The sequence below is a fragment of the Stereum hirsutum genome (genome assembly GCF_000264905.1).
Source record: "Stereum hirsutum FP-91666 SS1 unplaced genomic scaffold STEHIscaffold_5, whole genome shotgun sequence".
Classification (NCBI taxonomy): domain Eukaryota; kingdom Fungi; phylum Basidiomycota; class Agaricomycetes; order Russulales; family Stereaceae; genus Stereum; species Stereum hirsutum.
In genome coordinates, this window is record NW_006763135.1 from 941,806 (window position 1) to 959,153 (window position 17,348).

Consider the following 17,348-nt stretch of genomic DNA (forward strand, 5'->3'; position numbering starts at 1 on the left):
GTCTCTCGCATTCACCGACGAGCTGAATCGATGCGCTCTGTAGTCGCTCCTGCTGCAGCAGTACCTCACGAACGGTGTTCCAACACATCTACGGATCGAAGAACGTTATCCGAGTTGATCCGAGCGTCAGCTCCCGTACACCGCAGACCGGAGGAAATACGCACATAAAGCGGTGCCTCCATATAATCGTACTCCTCGTCCGTAAATGACTCTGAAATACTGACAACATGCTCCGCCGTATCGAGCAGTTGGCGCCTCGAGTCTGGGCCCGTGTGCACTTGAGCAAGGACGGTGTACATGTTCGTAAGTGCGGTGAGACAGACTATGGCGAAGCCTTTGTACGCGAGTGTGCTCAGCCGGTCTTCGAAGATGAGGGAGGCTCGCATTATCGAGTGTTGAACGTGGACGAGTTGTTGTTCGATGCGGTGGGTCATATTGAGACAGGTTTCGTACCACAATGGAGAGGGATGTGTGAGGCCTGCGGACCTCAGAGGTATGAGTACGCTTCTCTAAACGCCACAAGGGGTGAAGCACATACCGAGTGCCTCTGGTTGACCCCACTGCTGTATGAACGCTCGGGTCTCATATAGGAGCCAAGCACACATTGCACGCGTGACTACGGGATTAGGAAGCTCTGGTGGTGGATCAAGTGACTGCAGCAGTATTGCATCAGACTAGCCAGTACTTCGGTGAAAGGAGTCAACTCACTGCCCACGCTTGGAACTCGGCCACTAGGTGAGGTGTCGATCCGAACGGCATACCCAGGACCAGTTCCGCCTCCCTGTCCCGATACAACACTTGGGCAAGGACAGACCTCTCCTCGTCAGCTCCGTCCACCGCAGCCAGTGGGCCGCCTCTATGACGGACAGAGCATGCTTCGGTCAAGCCGTCTGAAGTGGGGATAGTGATGTGCATATCGTGCAAAAGAACGAGATCGACCGCCGCTCGCATGCGATCCCACGCGCTGGAGAGATCCCTCTTGTAGTAGTGGTAGTAAGCGAGAAGCGCAAGGGCTTGAATGGACGCAACAGGGGGGAGAGCGTTGGATTGTGATAGGATGGACATGACGACTTGAAGGTCATTAGCTTCGCTATCCTGCTCGATATTCACCGCTTGATCATGGTAGTAAAAGATGGCGCCTATGAGATGAGCGACGTGTATGAAGACGGGGTGAACGATAGAGCCAGACATGTCTGCTCGAGCGATAGCATCCAGCTTGTCCTGTGTCATCCGGATGCTAATCTTTACCCCGTGAGCAAAGAATAGAGCGCGTCTAAAATTACCAGCATTAGCACGACACCAGGAGCTTCAGCGCCATCGACGTACAATTCACTGGCGTAAGGCAAATGTAACAGGGACTTGTTGGAGGGACCTGGAGGCTGCAAGAAAGAGCCTGGCAACGCATTATTTGTTGGCTGCATCGAAGACGGGATCGAGAACTGTTTGTCGTAGACACGCGCGGAACTGATGGCCTCCGGAGAGGATGACTGTAGCATGCCATATGCCTTAGGGACTCTATCGTTGGATGGACTATGTTCCGCAGAAGAGGTTGAGGGGTCAGATGGAACCAAAGATAATCGAAATAGAGTCCTCACCGAGAAAGATGCCTTGACACAGCATATCCGTCGTCGATCGTGGGCCTCGTTGCCTTTGATGGCGGGTGTGTCGTTCGGTAGTCAAACTCCTCCTCCAAGGGAGTCTTTAACTGAACAGACGACACGACCGGCGCATTGGAGTTATTTGCTCGATATTTTGCAAGGGAGTGATTGTACTGCTTAGAGGAATGAGCAGATCCAGGTCTCAAGCGCCTCAAGGGGTCGTATGAGCACTGTTCGACCCTTCCTGCGACGACGCAAGCCTGGCAAGTTGGACGGTTCCCGGTGCATTTCTGTTGGCTAAGTGAGCAGTCGAGTCTGCAGGTCGTATTAAATTCCGTGGTGCACCTTTTTCTTCCGTCTAAGTATGGGCAGATCGGTATTAGTCAATGTGGATTCGACATCAGCTTACGAAGAATGACCCACCTGCATGGAAGACATGCGTCTCCTTTCCGCAGAAGATCTCCTTGACTGAGAGCTTCCGGTGGTGAGTAATCGCAAGCTGGTCCGTTAGGCCATCGCCTCCTTGAGCATTGACCGCATTCGGGAACGTTTCCGTCACAGCGCTAGTAAAGAGAAAGGAAAGGTCAAATACCAGATGTATTGAAGGTCGAGACGGATATAAACCGTACGATTTTCTTCTTTCTGCAGTTTGAACAAGTCGATCGGTTGGACATGCCTAGTCTGTGATGATATCGTGAGCGAGCTGGCAGGAGCACGAGTCCAACGAAAAGGATGGTCGTGAAGAAATGACCTTGGAAGACGGTTCGAGTCGAAGAGCAGCCAAATGACCTACGTGACGTCGGGAGAAGAGCAGAAAGAGGCAGGTGATTACTAGAAACCGTGGTCAAAATGGAGTACACTGAAGGGGATTCAGAAATATAGGGCAAGCGCAAAACATGTTTGAGGTCGCGTGTAGCGGAGCCAATGAAGAGTAAAGGTCCTATGAATAGAGGATCTGAATAGAGGTCAGAGTCTGGATCAGACGATAATCGACCAACGTCATATTGCAACTGCGGATCCTCATCACAAGTCGGGGAGAGAAGAAGCCCGGGAACTGAAGATCAAACTTCAAGTTCGGCCAACTTGGGAAAAAGTAGCATTGGACGTCGCGACGCTCCGCGCAAGCTCAGATCCCACCCTTTCACGGCTTCCCCGTCCCTCACCGTACGACACGGCGGCGTAAGTGGCTGGCAGATTGGCCGAATTAGAGCAGAATAGTATGGGATCTGAAGATGCTCGAAAATCATGGGAAAGGACCCAGTAGCATTCCTTCAGTAGCAATTCTGACCTACCACAACAAAAAGCAGGTGTGAGTCGGTTCACCGTTCCTTCCGGATAATGACAAATGAACGCTGCATAATAAGCAAGAAGCTTTGCCCCTGGCCGTATCCAAAAGCAATTCCACCACGGTCCTGATATCGCATATCGGAAGGGTTGTGGGTCCGACGATATTCGTAACGCCTCTGGTGCTGCAAATACGTCCTACCACGATGCCCGAGTTCCTAATATCGACGACTGTCCACACGTAGAGACAACGCTTACTTTGGCATAGGACGAACTGTCGAGCCTTTGGTCCAAAGTATGCACCTTTGTGGTGCATGATTGGACAACACATGGACCGAAACGCCCACCACAAGGCCCTGACACCCGAGCACTCCTCCCGGAAAAGTAGTACCGATCTTCAAGCATTAGGTGCCGCGTCAGTCCGGCTGATTTCTTCGATTCAGGAAAGACAACTCACTATGGACGTTTTGGGTCATTGGCATGGTCACATATGCGAGAATCCACCAGCTTATGCTTAGGGTGCATGAATAACGGCTTGTTGATTATGCCCTTTGAATGGAGATGACTTAAGTCGGGAGTGATACTCTGCAGACGGCGCTGAGCCGAGACACATAGTGTTTGCAACCTCAATAGCCGACCGATCTGGCCAAACGTCAACAGCCAAGGCGTTTTATAAAATGGAGGCGACTGTGAAGAACTACCACAACAGCCACTATAGCACCATCAGTGTCTGTCAATATGGTATTGTGCAACGTTGCCACCAAAATCTAATACAGACAAACTCGGAGTCAGTGAAATAAGATGACCCCGGAAAGGGCGAACTTACCCTGCAACCTCCGGTGACGATAAATGTGGGCGATTTCCCCGATTTCTATCCTAGCAGCCAATACGGGACCCGACCAAGACTCCATGAGTAGTAGTAGTAGTCGTCTTCGTCGTCTTCGTCTTCTTCGCTGTCTTCGACTCTGTGAAATCTTTCCTCCGGGCTGACGTGGATTTTCCCTCCATCGAGAGCTGTATATAAGAATTCGAACTCATGCTCCCGGTATATCACCGTGCGCAAGGAGCGAATAATAGAGAACAGTTCCTTGGCATTCGAAGACCCTTGTCTCGTTATGAACGGTGGACCAAGAACGGGAGGAGGAGAAAAATCGGTAGTGCAGATGGTCCACTCGATGGTTTCCAAATGAGGAGGAAACGATATATCAAGCAGTGGACGTGAATCTATGGTGCTTGGTACGACGGGAGTATAGCGCCGATTGTCTTCGGGAAACAGGTCGGTAATGAAATTGAAACGACGGAGGGCAGGGAGTGATGGGACGACCTGGCGCAGTAGGCATTCGAATGTCTCGAAGGTTTCGCTAAGCTCGGAGCACATGGATAATTCGACAATGCCTGCTCCGAAATTGGCGAAGTAATTCAACAGCGCTTCGAGATGTTCAGGTACTTCGTTATCAAAGCACCCAGGGATGGAAAGGTGAGTAAGATTGGGCATCGTGCGCAGGAGCTGCATGAGCGTATGCATGTCTGGGAGCTTTGCGGAGGAGAAGTGTCGAATGCGAGCGAGCCCTGGAGTCGTAAGGATGGGGAAACTCGTCCAACCGTCAAAGTGCCACCGAATGAGCTCGAGATGCGAATCTAAAAAATCCTGATACCCAGGATTCTCAAACGGGCTGGTCGAGGTATGAAATTCGCGCAATCTAGGAAACACGTCCGCGTGGAGATCATGAAATATGAGAAAGCCCCCTTCCTCATTATCCTTCTCTTCACTGTCTACTTCAAGAGTGATGACGTTGCATAGAGCTCGGAAGAGGGTTATTGTCGACTCCTTGTCGAAGCGAATGTCGTAGTAGTAACCGGTGAGGTGGAGAGATTTGACGAGGGGTCCGAAATGATCCGGACGAGCCATAACTGTATCGCGAAAAAGTTGGAACGTCGTCTTCTTGTTCATCTCTGGGTGTTCCGATGCGAGTGCCAGGAATTTTTCGTCGTCCTCGGACTCGTAGCCGTCTCCGAATTCATATCTTGCTTTAGCGGCTTTGTCAGAGAGGTGAACGTCCCGATACAAGAAGGGCTTGCAGATAGAGAGATAGTATGAAGAGACACGGCTCAGAGCTGCCATGTCCTCTGGCGAAAGATAGTGGCATATCTGACCGTGTAACTCAACGGGTAAACGTTGGATGTCGGCGACGTTCGGTGTACCAGGGTCAACGCCTATAATTTAAAAAGGCCTTATAACAGAACTATGAATATTGCGTTCTCATACAGGGTTACTCACCTCGAGTTCGTCCTGGAGCAGTCAATTTAGCCATTGGTTGGATGCGTTAGTGGATGAAACTCGATGCCCTTTGGGAGATTGTTATATGTATATATCGTCGAGAAATATTCCAGCAGTACCTTGTTTTTTTGCTGGCAGCTACCCGAAATATTGACCACAACAAAAGACGAGCCCCTGTACAATTTGTCGTTTTATAAGAGCAGAGAAAGAACCAGGACTTCGCCAACAGGGGCGACCTTACACGTCGACCCTAACCCTAGAATCATTCTACATAAATACCGCGTGAAATAGTGCCTTTCTAGTTTCTACCGTCGCCATGGTCAGCGCCGCGCTTGAGCTCGTCGACACCGTCTCATAACTCTCACAGATTTGGAACAATTTGCACGGAAACTTCTTCCCAAAGCGCAAACATTGTGCTTGAAGGTTTGCCGCGATTGATAGGGTTGAATATCTTATCGTCACCGTGACCCTACACGAGGAGAACGCGCTTCTTGCGGCCTACTTACACCCTTTTCTCACTCGCTGACCTCCACATCATCCTAGTTTTTCCCTCTGACACTCTATCATGTTCTCTGGTCTGCTCTGGAGAAAGACACAGACATCGCCGAGCATATCTCAGGAAGGGCCTTCCACCGCAGACGGCGCAAGTCCAAGTCCTATACCACAGCAGCTCCGCACACCATCTCCTTCGGAACTCGCTCTTGATCCTACCAATGCACCAGCGACGAAAAACTCACCGTCTCGCTCTCTCGCGCACGAGAATGTCGGTTCGAATGAGCCTGTCGAGGTCAACTCCGCTCTCGCCTCAATAAATCCTGAGACAGATCCTGAAGGCGCGGTGAAAGCACTGCTGGAGCTACTGCCCTCCATTCCTGCGAAAACTCTTCACTCGTACACCACGACCCATCTCAACCACATCTCTACGGCTCTGTCTAATCCACCTGACGACTCTCCTATACCCGCATCACAAGTGCCAAGCAACCAGATACCCGCTCTTCTCGCGTTCTTCGCTACCCTTACGCCTCCCCCGCAACTGCATTGCGTGAGATGCCACAAAGAATATACCGAGGTTGAAAATAATGATAGGAGCTGCTTGGTGGCGCACGATGATGAGAGTGCCGAAGTAGAGAGGGTAGGGAGGAGTAGAGTTGTTGGAGAAATCGGAACCGAGTATGAGACGATCTGGAATTGTTGCGGGAAGACGGTGCGTCATCTTCTGCGAAGCAGACCATTCATTTACTCACGCAAATGAACTGATCTCGTTGCGTTTGTAAATAGGTTGAAGGTGATGGTGACCAGGGTCCTCCGGACGGCTGGTGCTACGAAGGCAAACACACTGTACGTTCATCTATAGTCTTTCACCTATGGTTTTTGCCTTGATGCCTTCGTGTAACTAACTCATGATGATATTTATTCCAACAGACCGACATCAAACGCGCTCGCTTCCGAGCTGACTCCACACCCCTCAATGACAAGCTTGTCTCCTGCCTCAGGCGCAACTGCCACAATGTTCGCTCACAACTTCCTCGCTCGCGCTCCTCTCGCGCTGCCGCCGTGAACAATAAAAAACGCCCTCGTTATGCCGAAGAAGACGATGAGTCCGAAGAAGACGACGACGAAGGGGACGAAGATAGCGGCGTGGACGAAATCGTGGGTGGCGTGAAGAGTTTAGCCGCTGCAGCCAAGGGGTCTACCCTCGGCATGGGTGCAAAGGGCAAGGGTAAAGGGCCCGCCAAGAAGAAAGGAGGAGAGAACTCGGTGGAAGGGTCGGTGAAGAAGAGGGCTAAGATCACGAAGGATGCCAATAAGCCTCTTAGCACGTCGACGACGAAAGCCAAGGCGGATGAGGACGCTGAGATGGGCGGAGTCGATGATCAACCTTCGACGGCGCCACAGACTCCACCGAAACCCCCTCCCAAACCACGCGGTCGTCCGAAGAAGAAGCCTGCTGTTGAGACAGCACAGACAGACGTGGACGAACCTGTTCCACCGACAGACGCGGACACACCCCAAGCGAAGCCTAAGAAACCCAGAGCGAAACCGGGGCCGAAACCAAAGTCGAAGGCTGCCGCTAATGACGGTACCGACACTCCTGGAACCTCGACACCTAAGACGACGCCAAAGACCGCGAAACCGAGGTCAAAGAAGGCTGTGAAGCAAGCGGAGAACGAGGACGACGGAAATGTGGCGGATGAGAGTATGATGGTTGATGGTGAAGATGGGCCGGATAGTGCAGCTGGGCCGGCGAAGAAAAACAAGGAAGACCCAAAGATTGTGGTCCAGATGAGGGCAAAGGCGAAGGTGAAGAAGGCTCAGAGCGGTGGAGCTTGAATTGTACGCCGTTGCTCGTTCGGTGGATCGTTGAGGTTGTTCGTGCCTTGCAGCGCGAGAGTTTGGTTATTTTCTCCTATTTTCTAAATATATCCTCCTTGTATCAGGTTCTTGGGCGAACGATACCGGTACGCTCTTGTCAATTTTCACCCTTCATGCTCGGAGTCTGTCTGTCATTATGAACCCTTACATACCGTTTCCTTTGGTTCGTTACGATATGTCCTACACAAAGTGTTTCTCTCCTCCGATTTATTCTCGCTCGCGTCTATATAACTTATATTTACTGCCGTCCCTTTACTTCTCTCACTTCCACTCCGACCCTCTGGGTTTTCTCTTCGTCTTTATCCAGCCACGTTGATCGCGCTCACTAGATGGTCCTCACCTGTTCAAGGACATACAGTGGCACCACACTCGGAGGTTTTCGGAACCACTGATTCGCCGCTTCGACGAACGTAAGCGGTTCTTCGCATCCCTCAAGCATCCCTCCTCCATCGCCTACCCGTCTTTTCCTACCACAATCCATTTCGTCTCCGTGTCTCATGTAATATTGAACCAGTACGTACATCTCCTTTTCTGAATACCAGAAGGTGTCCGTTCATTGTCCTACATGAATGAATGGCACCCATCGGGCGAACGCGTCTTCACCGACTCTTTCCCTAAGCTTCGCAACCGCGTCATGTAGCGCGTACGCCGCTCTCCCACTATCTGGTTCCCCGTCGCCTTTCAATAGAGTAGCATATATCTCGTCCGCAATCAGTGGTGCATCAACATCCGCAATGGACCACATCGTAGCGAGAACGCTACGATATCCAGCCATCAACATCCCTGCGGCGAGATGTACGGCCTCCTCTGGCAACTTTTCGTCTCCTGATGCGGTTTGACATGCAGACAAGAAGGCGAAGTCAGCGTGTACGAGTGACTTCTGCATGATGGTGGCGAGGTCCAGCATTCCATCCTGGAATGCGAATGCGCTTTTTAGAGGATCGGTGGCGTCTTGGATGGCGTGGCAAGCGAGATGTATCCAGCTGTGTTTGGCCATACCGTCCAGGACAGCGTCGACGGTAGCTGAGGCTCCTTTCAATTCGGTCAAGCTCTGGTTATGTGCATGGAGCGCGACCTGTTCAACTTCAGTGTCGGTCTTCGGAAGTGCATTGTGGCCCGGAGTCGCTGGCTGGCTGACAGCAAGGATACCTCGAAACTTGACTGCGGGACGAGGCAGGAGAATTGTAACAGTGGGTGTATAGGAGGATATGATGTGGTTGAAGATCTTTTTTCCTGGTCTTCCGTAGATTCCAGCTGCGTGCAGGGGGAGGAAAGCGAGAGGACCTGTAGCACACCAAGTAACATGAGGGAGTTCTCCGCCATCATCGTGCTGCTAAGTTGTTAGATTTGGAGATAACGGAATTCATAGAAGAACCCTCACCAAATATGATAGTCTGTCTAAAACAGGCTGCACAACGTCATTCCAGAGTATGGCCAACACACGCCGAAGCCCATCTTTGAGTCTGACGGGGTCGACCCTAGATCCCCGGGAACGTACACCAGCATTTTTCAAGGACTGCATTAGATGTTTGCGTAGGTCCTCTGTTCTTGCGTACGAAAGACGGGGGAGATGGACGTGAATGACTTCGTCGCAGTTTGGCCGCAGGATGAGGGCGTCGCATCGGTATCTGTGGACATTGATTGCGACCACAGTGCATGTGTGAGTAGCACGGGACAGATGCACGATCTTCTTTGGTTGAAGAAAGTCTTCGAAGCCGGGTATACGTCGAGCTTCGTCGATTAGACGTTGCCACTCTTCTGCAAGACGGTGGCGTTTCTGGACTTCATCCTCCGAACTGACCGATGTCGTCATAATGTGACTCGCTGCACCAGCACGGTCAAGGCTTCGTCCTACTTCTTCCAACTTGTCTGCGAGCGTTGGGTCGAACGTACGGAGGTCTTCGACAGGTGTGCGTAGACGAAGTAGCTGGCCCCATACGATAGATCGGCCTTCTTCCAACCATTCCAATGCCAGGCTGTATTCCCCGGCAGCGATGGCCACTGCAGCTGCCTCATTCGCCGCATCCCCGATAACGCTAATGTCTTGGTACCGATTCTCTACATTTGTTCCTAACCAGACGATGCGTGGAATGAGGTCCAGGGCCAGCCTATGCGCCTCCATAGAGGACGATATATCTCTGTTTTCGAGAGCCAGCCTTGCCCATTTCCCAGCTGCATGTAGACGGGGAGACAGTGAACCAGTCTGTGCCAACGCCGCATCCTTGTATAAGGAACATGCTCGAACGGTATCATCAGCCTTCTTGTCCAACCGCTCTGCCCGTACCAAGAAGCACATTGCCAGATTACAGAGGTACAGTGACATGTCCGGGTGGCCCTCCGGAGTAATATTGATGGCGTGGCTGTGATGAGACATCGCTGACTCGATGTCTCGTGGTTCAACCACTCCTTGACGCGAGAACCGATCGCGTAAAGACACACCCAGACTATTGAGCGCTGCGGGCTTCTGAGGATGGTCATCAGAGAATTGGGCGATGGCTGCCTCCATCGTAGCGATTCCGTTATCAAGGTCGCCTAACTCTCGATATCTTTCGAAACGTCCTCGTCGAGCGAGTCCCAGATTGGCCAGGATCGTTTGTCTGAAAGGACTGTTTTCAGATATAAGAGTCGCTGCTTGTTCCTGCGATGAGATCGCCTTTTCAAGGTCCACCAATTGTCCTGACTTGTCATATCGGACTTGCAGGGCCGTTCCGAGATTGGATAACCAAAGTGGTTGGTTGGGATGATCGTTAGAGATTAATTTTAGGGCTTGCTCCTGAGATGAGATCGCCTTGTCTATGTCGGGAAGCTCCCCGAGACGTTCATATCGCACCTGAAGGGCGATTCCCAGGTTGTTCAGAGAGATATGCTTGTTTGGATCTCCAATGTACGCCAGAGCGATAGCGTGCTCCTGTGATGAGATGGCTTCGTCAAGATCAAGGAGGTCGCCAGATTGCTCGAATCGAACCCTATAAGCGTCCGCTACATTGCTGAGCGGATGAGACCTGGTCGAGTGTCCAGTAGGCGTACGCGCGATAGCCGCCTCCATCGAGGTAATGGCCGCGTCAAGGTCCGTTCTGTTGCCCAACTGACTGAATCGATTCATCAGCAAGACTCCCAGACCATTGAGAGCCTTCGGTTTAACAGGGTCGCCGTCTGGAAATAAAGAGACTGCCTCTGTCTCGAGTAAGATTGCCTCTTCGAGGTCATGCACCGACCCCAAGTGACGGAAACGGCTCCGTAAGGACATGGCCAGGTTATGTAGTCGCTGGGGAGGTCTGCTTGTCCCACTCGGTGTGAGGCCTACTGCCTCGCTCATCAAAGCTATTGCCTTGTCGAGAGCTGTTACGTCTCCCAATCGCGTCCATTGTATTTGATATGTGATACCCAGGTTAGTTAGCCGTGAAGCTCGAAAAGGATCATCCTTTTGCGTCAGGTGGAGTGCGTTTTCTTGTAACGAAATCGCGTCCTCGAGGTCAGACCGCTCAGCTAGCCGGTTGAAACGGGCCTCGAGTGAATCCGCAAGGCGATTAAGACGGGTCGGTTTGTCAATATCACTATTGGTCGTCTGTTCGCTGGCCTGCCGGTATAATGCAATTGCCTCATCTAGGTCAATTACATTCCCAAGTAGCTCGAAGCGGCCTTTGACAAGGTCACCGAGATTAGTGATATAGAATGGTGCCTCTGTGCTCCCGGATGCTCCAGACGCTGTTGCCACCGCCTGTCTTTCCGTCGAGATGGCTCTCTCCAAGTCTGAAATCTCCTTGTTATATTCGAAACGCCGATGGTAGGACATGGCTAGATCGTCTAGATACACGGCTTTGTTAGGACCGCCATCGGGTATGGCCCGCGCGGCCTGCTCGTACAACGCCACGGAATCGTCAAGATCTGTTAGCTCCCCTAACCGCGTGAAACGGAGGAGACGAGCTGTGACCATGTTTGCGATGTATGTGGGTTTATCCTGGTCATCGTCAGAGGCTAACTTGACCGCTTGTGCATGATACGAGAGCGCTCGCTCCAGATCTCGAAGATCCTCTATCTGCTCTGATCGCATGCGTAAACACACAGCCAGGCTATCTATATTCATAGATATTTCAGCGGTACCATCTGCATGGCCAGTGACGGCCATAAGGTCTTTGACCTGTTCGAACAGTATCACAGCTCTGTCAATGTCAACAAGCGCTGCAGACTTCTCGAATCGTCTGCGATAAGAGTTGGCGGTGCAGCTCAAATAACTGGCCTTGTCGGCTCGGTCGTCCTCTACGAGGGCTATGGCCTGTTCCATAAACGAAAGCGCCTTGTCGATGTCGGATAAATCGCCGGTGCGGTCGAAGAGTAGATCATATATGGCACCGAGGTTATATAGATATAATGCTCTGATCGACTGGTCCTCTGGAGTTAGGGAGACGGCTCGTTGCTTGCAGTATATGGCCTTCTCGAGGTCATTTATATCCTCCGAACAGCGGTAACGATCCTCAAGCGTGAGACCAAGTTCGGTCAAATACGTGGCCTTTTCGGGATACTGGTCAGGAATGATGTTGATTGTAGTCTCCTGGACCATCACCATGATCAAGACATCCTACAGGGATTTTCAAGAAGGGTAAGCGTACCGCAAGTGAAATGGTTCTCGAAGCACTACCACTCGGGATAGGTTGGCTGTGAAATTAACACTCGCCCCATCAGCGTCAGAGGGGATAGACAATAAAATTGAAAAGATATACCGATCTCCTCGGACTGTAGTAGCGATATTCGCCGGCGACTTTAATTGACCTTCATATGCAAGTGCATGGTCCACGATGATTCCGGAGAGGATAGCTATCATTTCGGCGGCTTCAGCAAGGCTAGAAAATTCTCGGTCGTCCAGAAGCTATGCGTAAATTAATGAGTTCGTCTCTTGCTTGTTTTCGCGTTCTCAACATACCTCGACTGTACGGGCCGTGTGGAATACGCACAATACAGCGACTTTCACTGTGAGCGGCACAGATAGTGTGCAAATAAGATCTTCAGCTCCGTTAATGGCACTCAGATCCTCCAGAACAGATTTCAAGGGCTGTCCTGAGATGCGTTTTGATATATCTGAGTCCGCCCGTAGTAAGTCTGCGCCATGGCTGGCTGCCATAACACTGAGTCGTGGTTTGTGATGGGTGATGTCTTGTTGTAGCTATGGGATTAAGCGACGGTTAATGATCTGTGCGAGGTAGAATTCCCACCGCTTGCAGCTGAGGCCTGAGGAAAGAAGGAGAGCTCTATAAGATTTCCGTTTTCTCGAGATTACCTTGCTTGTCAAGTAGGTCCTCGCCTGTCCTCGCAAGGAACGTGGATCAAGGTAAGGTCAAAACAAAGCCAAATACGGTGGCGTAGTCCCACTTGTAGCCGATGTTATGCTGGGTGCCACTCCAGGTTCGCTTTACCGGTGCGTCTTGAAAGTGGACCACTGACAGTACTTGTGAGTACGGAAGAGACATCATATATACAAGCAAAGACGGCTAGGCCAGGTAAGCGAACGAAAGCACCTCGAAGTATGGTTACAGTAAGTACACGATAGTAGAAAACATCCAATCCATAAACTTCCGAGTCAGTATGGTGACAATGCCTTCCAAAAGAGTATGTGTCCCTACAACGCCTCATCATCTGGATCCATGTGGAAGCTGGGCAGAACGTGGACCATCTGCTCCATATACACAAATATTTTCCTCTTTTCCGCCACCTTTCCTTTCCCTTTCCCTTTCCCCCTCCCCTTCCCCTTTCCCTTGTCATCCGCATCGTTCTTGACTCTGTCGCTCTCATCACTGTCTATCCTCTTAATCTCAATCCAAGTCGCACCCAAACCCATCCCCTTAAGCAGCACGTCCTTCACACTCCTCTCCACGAGCAACACTACCTCGTCCATCCACGGATCGAACTCGTCCTTGTCGTTGACGCGTGTGAGTATGGTGTTGCCACTCTCGCCGACGACCTTCCCTTGGCTGGTTTCGAGAATCTCCGGTACAATCACATCCGTTTTCTTCGGCACCTTGTCTCCCCTCTTGAACCACGGCTCCAACACAACCCTCGCGAACCGCCTCTCCAACTCATCCTCCACCGCCGCCGCCGCACTTCCACTCAACAAAGTCTCGGAGGGAGTGGAGACATCGACAGGATCGAAGAAATCAACGATACGCCTGGTCGAATTCTCGACGATCCCGGTTTCATGCGTGTGAGGTAAGTTGGTCGGGCCAAGAAGCGGGAAAAGTACGACGGGTGCGATGGTCCACGTATCGTCCTCAGTCCCGTCTGCACCGTTCATGTCCACATCGCCATCGCCACCCCAACCAGTTCCTGCTCCCTCACCCGCGCCCCATCCCGAGCCAGAACCGGCACCAGAGCCCCAACCTGTCCCAGCGTTTCCTGAACCCCATCCAGGTGAATCTGATTCCGGGGTTGGTGCGAGTTCTGGGTTGTCGAGAAGAGCGGCAGTGTCGATAACGGGCGCGCCTTCCGCGATGGCCTCCAACAAAATGGGGCCGGAATTGTCGTCGGAAGCAAGCTTCCTCCTCTTTGCTTCCCTTTCTTCTTCGTCTTCAACCTCCTGGATCGTCGCCCCCTTCTGCACTGCTTCCTCGCTATTCTTATCAATACCTGCCCCGTCACCGAAGCCACCCCAGTCTATGCTCGCCTTTCTCGTTCCCCAAAGTGTGATGCAACCTTCGCTGAATGCATCTTGCATACCAATTGTGCGTGAGATCTTGAAGGTCCTTTGGAGCTCGAGCTTTGCTTGTTTGGCGATCCGGAGAGCTTCGACGAGGGGCTCGTTGAAGTCTGGTTCCGGGAAGGTGGAAGAGCGGATGAGGTACGCGAGGAAGAAAGATACGAGAATGGGGAGGGAGTGGCAGCGGCCTTCGGACCTGTATAGATTACAATACAACGCATGACAAAACCATCAATAAAACGTTGCGATACTAGAGACATAATGAAAAGTCCAGTGAGGAAGATTGAACAGCCTTTACAACGCACCAAAGTAGGCCCCGGTCCCTGAAGTAGCTCGAGAAGAAGATTTTGATATTCTTCTCCGGGTCGTAAAAGAAAGCCAGTATCTTCGCGTCCTTCTCCTCCTTCCTTAACTCCAACTTCTGCTGAAACGTCAGCCCCTTCAACTTCTCCGCGTCCTTCACCACCTTTGATTTCTTCCGCCCAGTCCCTTTGTTTACGACAGGCGATTCGTCAACGATATCTGCGGGTATGGAAACGTTAGTTACATCGAGGTCTTCGTCGTCCCCTTCGGAGTCGGAACCTTCAGAGTCGGGGGTTTGAGCGGCCACAACTTGAGACGTCTTCTTTTTTCCGGGGCCGGGGGCATGCTGGTGCAGGCCGGCATAGAGTAGGAACTGTGCGAGGGACGATGAGAATAATGGGTCAGTCTGAATGATCACATTTTATCGCAGTCACAGCGAAATGACTTCAAGAGTCGAAGCGATGAAAGATATTTTCGTTCTAGCGAATGTTGAGACGCAGTGGCGTAGAATGACCCCGAGCCCCTATTCTGGGCCACACTCACACGCCACAGCTTTGATCGCGTAAAAAACCGCAAAATGCAGAGACCTTCAAACGGGAAGATGAAGTAGACCTGCAATAGAAGCCCTTGAATCTCACCTGGTTCCATAGGTTCATGAGAGGTCCGACGCTCGCTTTTCCAGGTCCGGGCCAGGGTCTTCCAGAGCGGAAATCATCGGCAGCTTCGCGCATGCGATCAACGGGATGTACGTTCCTGCACACATTCAATGGGGGATCGTCAGGCCAGAGATAAAGTGAACTCACGGGTCATAGGCATTTCGCCTAGACGACTCCGTGGCGTCCCACTGTTCCTCCCAAGGAAACTTTTTTCTGCCACTGGTATACTCCTCGGGATCCGGAGGCATATTCGGTTCAGCAGCAGCCGTTGCGAGGACGCCATTTACCTTCTTCTTCCTCGGCATCTCATCAGTATCGTGGACCTTGAGCAAGGCGACAGTAGGTACGCCATGGGCATCGCGCTCGACGTAATCGTCAGCGTCGAGGGCTTCCTCGGAAAGGGGCACGACAATGCCAACAGGAGGTTTGCTTGCAAGAAATTCGTCAAAGGAAGGAAGTGATTCGCCGTGGAGAAGAGATGGAAAGGGTGGAAAGTTGAGGCGGTGGTATGGTCTCCCTGTTGTGGGATCGATCCTAGGGTCTGTAGTTGTGGTAGCCATCATGAGATATATGATACCAGACACGCTCAGTGAAGAAAAGTTGTAAGCCTATCAGATTGAAAGAATTCGGAGGACAGTTATGGTCATGGAGAGAAGAAAGGTGTGTCTGGGGTGGGGAAAATGCGTTCGATGAGGGTTGGGGTACTTATAAGGAGGGCGCCACAACATTGTCCACGAGAGGAGTTGACCGCGTCGCCACGTGCATTACGTACGCGACGCGTCTTCAACTCCTGCTACCACCACCGCTCAAAGTTTTTTTTATTACTCTTTGACTGTCTCTCCAACGCACGCGGTTTCAGAGCGTTCCAGCTATAAATATTGGGCACAACACGGATATGACATCTGAATATTCTGGAGAGTAATCATGCCTCGCCACGGATATCAGTCACCAGGAACGTCGCGGAATCGCTAATTCTTCATTGCCACCGTTCAAGGGAGGAAATGTTCGTTCCCAAGACTTTCCTGGCATGCTTTGGGCGTCTGATTCTGTCCGTATCGATGAGCAGGTGACCGGCGCAATCCTTTCCTGTGCATGTGTTGCACAGCTTATATATGTGGCGAGGTGCACGGGTCCTCGGGGCTCACTAGGTGGCAGACTCTGATAGTCGCTATTCGATCCATGTACTTGTTCTAAGTCTGACTCTTGGCCTACATGTCTCTCGCCGGCCTCACTTCTCTGTCATTGGGTGACATTGCCACCGTAATCGGAATAGCCATTCAAGTTCACAAAGCTCTGAGGGAGAGCGCCGGTTCTGCCACAGAACACCAAGCCCTTCTCGCTGACCTTGACTCACTCTCACAACTCCTGCAGACCGTACAGGCTACACGTGTTCTCTCTTATCGTGAACTCGACGAAGCAACTACTTCGCTAGGACGTGCCATTCGACATAATCTGAGTGACTCGAACGTCCTACTAGGCGAGGTCTATGCGAAGATTACAGGATACCAGACGATTTCGAAGAGAGATGCAGGGAGCATGAAGGATCCGTGGACGGAAATGGAATGGACTGTGCTCGATAAAGAGGTTACGAAACAGATCAGAAGACGTTTGGATCGGTATACGCAGTCTCACAACGCTGTTTTCAGTGTTACAGTCGTACGTTCTTTCTCCTACCTCCAAGCATTGAAAGGTTCCTCATGGTTGACATGTTGCTGCCCCCTCAGACAATCCGTGCACCGTCTCGAAGACATATCTCGAGAAAACCGTGTTAGCTTAACCCAACTAGTTCGGTGCACGGAGGGCTATTTGGCCCTCGCTCATCATCTCCTGTGGATGAAACTTTGCAACACTCTGTGCATCCGACCCCACCACCGTCGGACGCCACAGATGACGTAGTATCTGACTCCTGGCAACTCAAGGTCCAGGAACTGTACCCGCCTTTTCGCAACCCTTTGACGCCACAGGGAGACGACATATGGAGGGAACGATTTGGTTTGCCCACATTTTTCTCTACTTGAAAGCGGTACGTCGGATGCCAGCGTGGACAATGGGCGAAAAAACCGTTGGTTGAGTCAACTCCAACAAACTTGCAAGCGCTTTCTGTCTTTGTGAATGACTTTGTAATAAGTACTGGTTTAACTTTCGTTTCTACGTTCCAGTTTTCTTCATGT

General features: G+C 51.5%; 6 protein-coding genes across 6 annotated transcripts; 2 read left to right on the forward strand and 4 right to left on the reverse strand.

Moving 5' to 3' along the window:
- Positions 1-65: 65 nt before the first annotated feature.
- STEHIDRAFT_155372 (uncharacterized protein) lies at positions 66-2,036 on the reverse strand (the record flags this gene model as incomplete). The annotated part of the gene is made up of 8 exons (XM_007302656.1): positions 66-478; positions 539-653; positions 709-1,273; positions 1,327-1,530; positions 1,596-1,771; positions 1,830-1,888; positions 1,944-1,956; positions 2,022-2,036. 8 exons carry the CDS (start codon positions 2,034-2,036, stop codon positions 66-68), a joined length of 1,560 nt encoding a protein of 519 aa, XP_007302718.1.
- Positions 2,037-3,597: 1,561 nt separating this feature from the next.
- On the reverse strand, positions 3,598-5,321 carry STEHIDRAFT_146132 (uncharacterized protein). The gene is made up of 4 exons (XM_007302657.1): positions 5,280-5,321; positions 5,161-5,228; positions 3,709-5,096; positions 3,598-3,649 (listed from the first exon to the last, which is right to left on the reverse strand). The coding sequence occupies exons 2-3, from the start codon at positions 5,192-5,194 to the stop codon at positions 3,754-3,756; spliced, it is 1,377 nt and encodes a 458-aa protein (XP_007302719.1). The 5' UTR covers positions 5,195-5,228; positions 5,280-5,321; the 3' UTR covers positions 3,598-3,649; positions 3,709-3,753.
- Positions 5,322-5,479: 158 nt separating this feature from the next.
- Positions 5,480-8,000, forward strand: STEHIDRAFT_138493 (uncharacterized protein). The gene is made up of 3 exons (XM_007302658.1): positions 5,480-6,364; positions 6,439-6,498; positions 6,583-8,000. Exons 1-3 carry the CDS (start codon positions 5,726-5,728, stop codon positions 7,489-7,491), a joined length of 1,608 nt encoding a protein of 535 aa, XP_007302720.1. The 5' UTR covers positions 5,480-5,725; the 3' UTR covers positions 7,492-8,000.
- Positions 8,001-8,086: 86 nt separating this feature from the next.
- STEHIDRAFT_94886 (uncharacterized protein) lies at positions 8,087-12,695 on the reverse strand (the record flags this gene model as incomplete). The annotated part of the gene is made up of 6 exons (XM_007302659.1): positions 12,452-12,695; positions 12,252-12,397; positions 12,141-12,186; positions 9,938-12,082; positions 8,915-9,793; positions 8,087-8,863 (listed from the first exon to the last, which is right to left on the reverse strand). Exons 1-6 carry the CDS (start codon positions 12,647-12,649, stop codon positions 8,087-8,089), a joined length of 4,191 nt encoding a protein of 1,396 aa, XP_007302721.1. The 5' UTR covers positions 12,650-12,695.
- A 297-nt stretch (positions 12,696-12,992) lies between these two features.
- On the reverse strand, positions 12,993-15,845 carry STEHIDRAFT_76689 (uncharacterized protein). The gene is made up of 4 exons (XM_007302366.1): positions 15,325-15,845; positions 15,160-15,274; positions 14,524-14,894; positions 12,993-14,414 (listed from the first exon to the last, which is right to left on the reverse strand). The coding sequence occupies exons 1-4, from the start codon at positions 15,738-15,740 to the stop codon at positions 13,145-13,147; spliced, it is 2,172 nt and encodes a 723-aa protein (XP_007302428.1). The 5' UTR covers positions 15,741-15,845; the 3' UTR covers positions 12,993-13,144.
- A 544-nt stretch (positions 15,846-16,389) lies between these two features.
- On the forward strand, positions 16,390-17,195 carry STEHIDRAFT_109855 (uncharacterized protein; the record flags this gene model as incomplete). The annotated part of the gene is made up of 2 exons (XM_007302660.1): positions 16,390-16,833; positions 16,950-17,195. The coding sequence occupies 2 exons, from the start codon at positions 16,390-16,392 to the stop codon at positions 17,193-17,195; spliced, it is 690 nt and encodes a 229-aa protein (XP_007302722.1).
- Between the last annotated feature and the right edge of the window lie 153 nt (positions 17,196-17,348).

What these genes read in the sequence shown, in the direction of transcription:
- STEHIDRAFT_146132 (XM_007302657.1), bottom strand. Translation starts at nt 5,194, where the DNA reads ATGGCTAAATTGACTGCTCCAGGACGAACTCGAG. An exon ending in TGCTCCAGGACGAACTCGAG is followed by an intron (nt 5,097 to 5,160) that starts GTGAGTAACCCT and finishes TTTAAATTATAG; the next exon opens with GCGTTGACCCTGGTACACCG.
- STEHIDRAFT_138493 (XM_007302658.1), top strand. Translation starts at nt 5,726, where the DNA reads ATGTTCTCTGGTCTGCTCTGGAGAAAGACACAGACATCGCCGAGCATA. An exon ending in GGAATTGTTGCGGGAAGACG is followed by an intron (nt 6,365 to 6,438) that starts GTGCGTCATCTT and finishes GTTTGTAAATAG; the next exon opens with GTTGAAGGTGATGGTGACCA. An exon ending in GCTACGAAGGCAAACACACT is followed by an intron (nt 6,499 to 6,582) that starts GTACGTTCATCT and finishes TTATTCCAACAG; the next exon opens with ACCGACATCAAACGCGCTCG.
- STEHIDRAFT_76689 (XM_007302366.1), bottom strand. Translation starts at nt 15,740, where the DNA reads ATGATGGCTACCACAACTACAGACCCTAGGATCGATCCCACAACAGGG. An exon ending in TCATGAACCTATGGAACCAG is followed by an intron (nt 14,895 to 15,159) that starts GTGAGATTCAAG and finishes TCCCTCGCACAG; the next exon opens with TTCCTACTCTATGCCGGCCT. An exon ending in AGGGACCGGGGCCTACTTTG is followed by an intron (nt 14,415 to 14,523) that starts GTGCGTTGTAAA and finishes TAATCTATACAG; the next exon opens with GTCCGAAGGCCGCTGCCACT.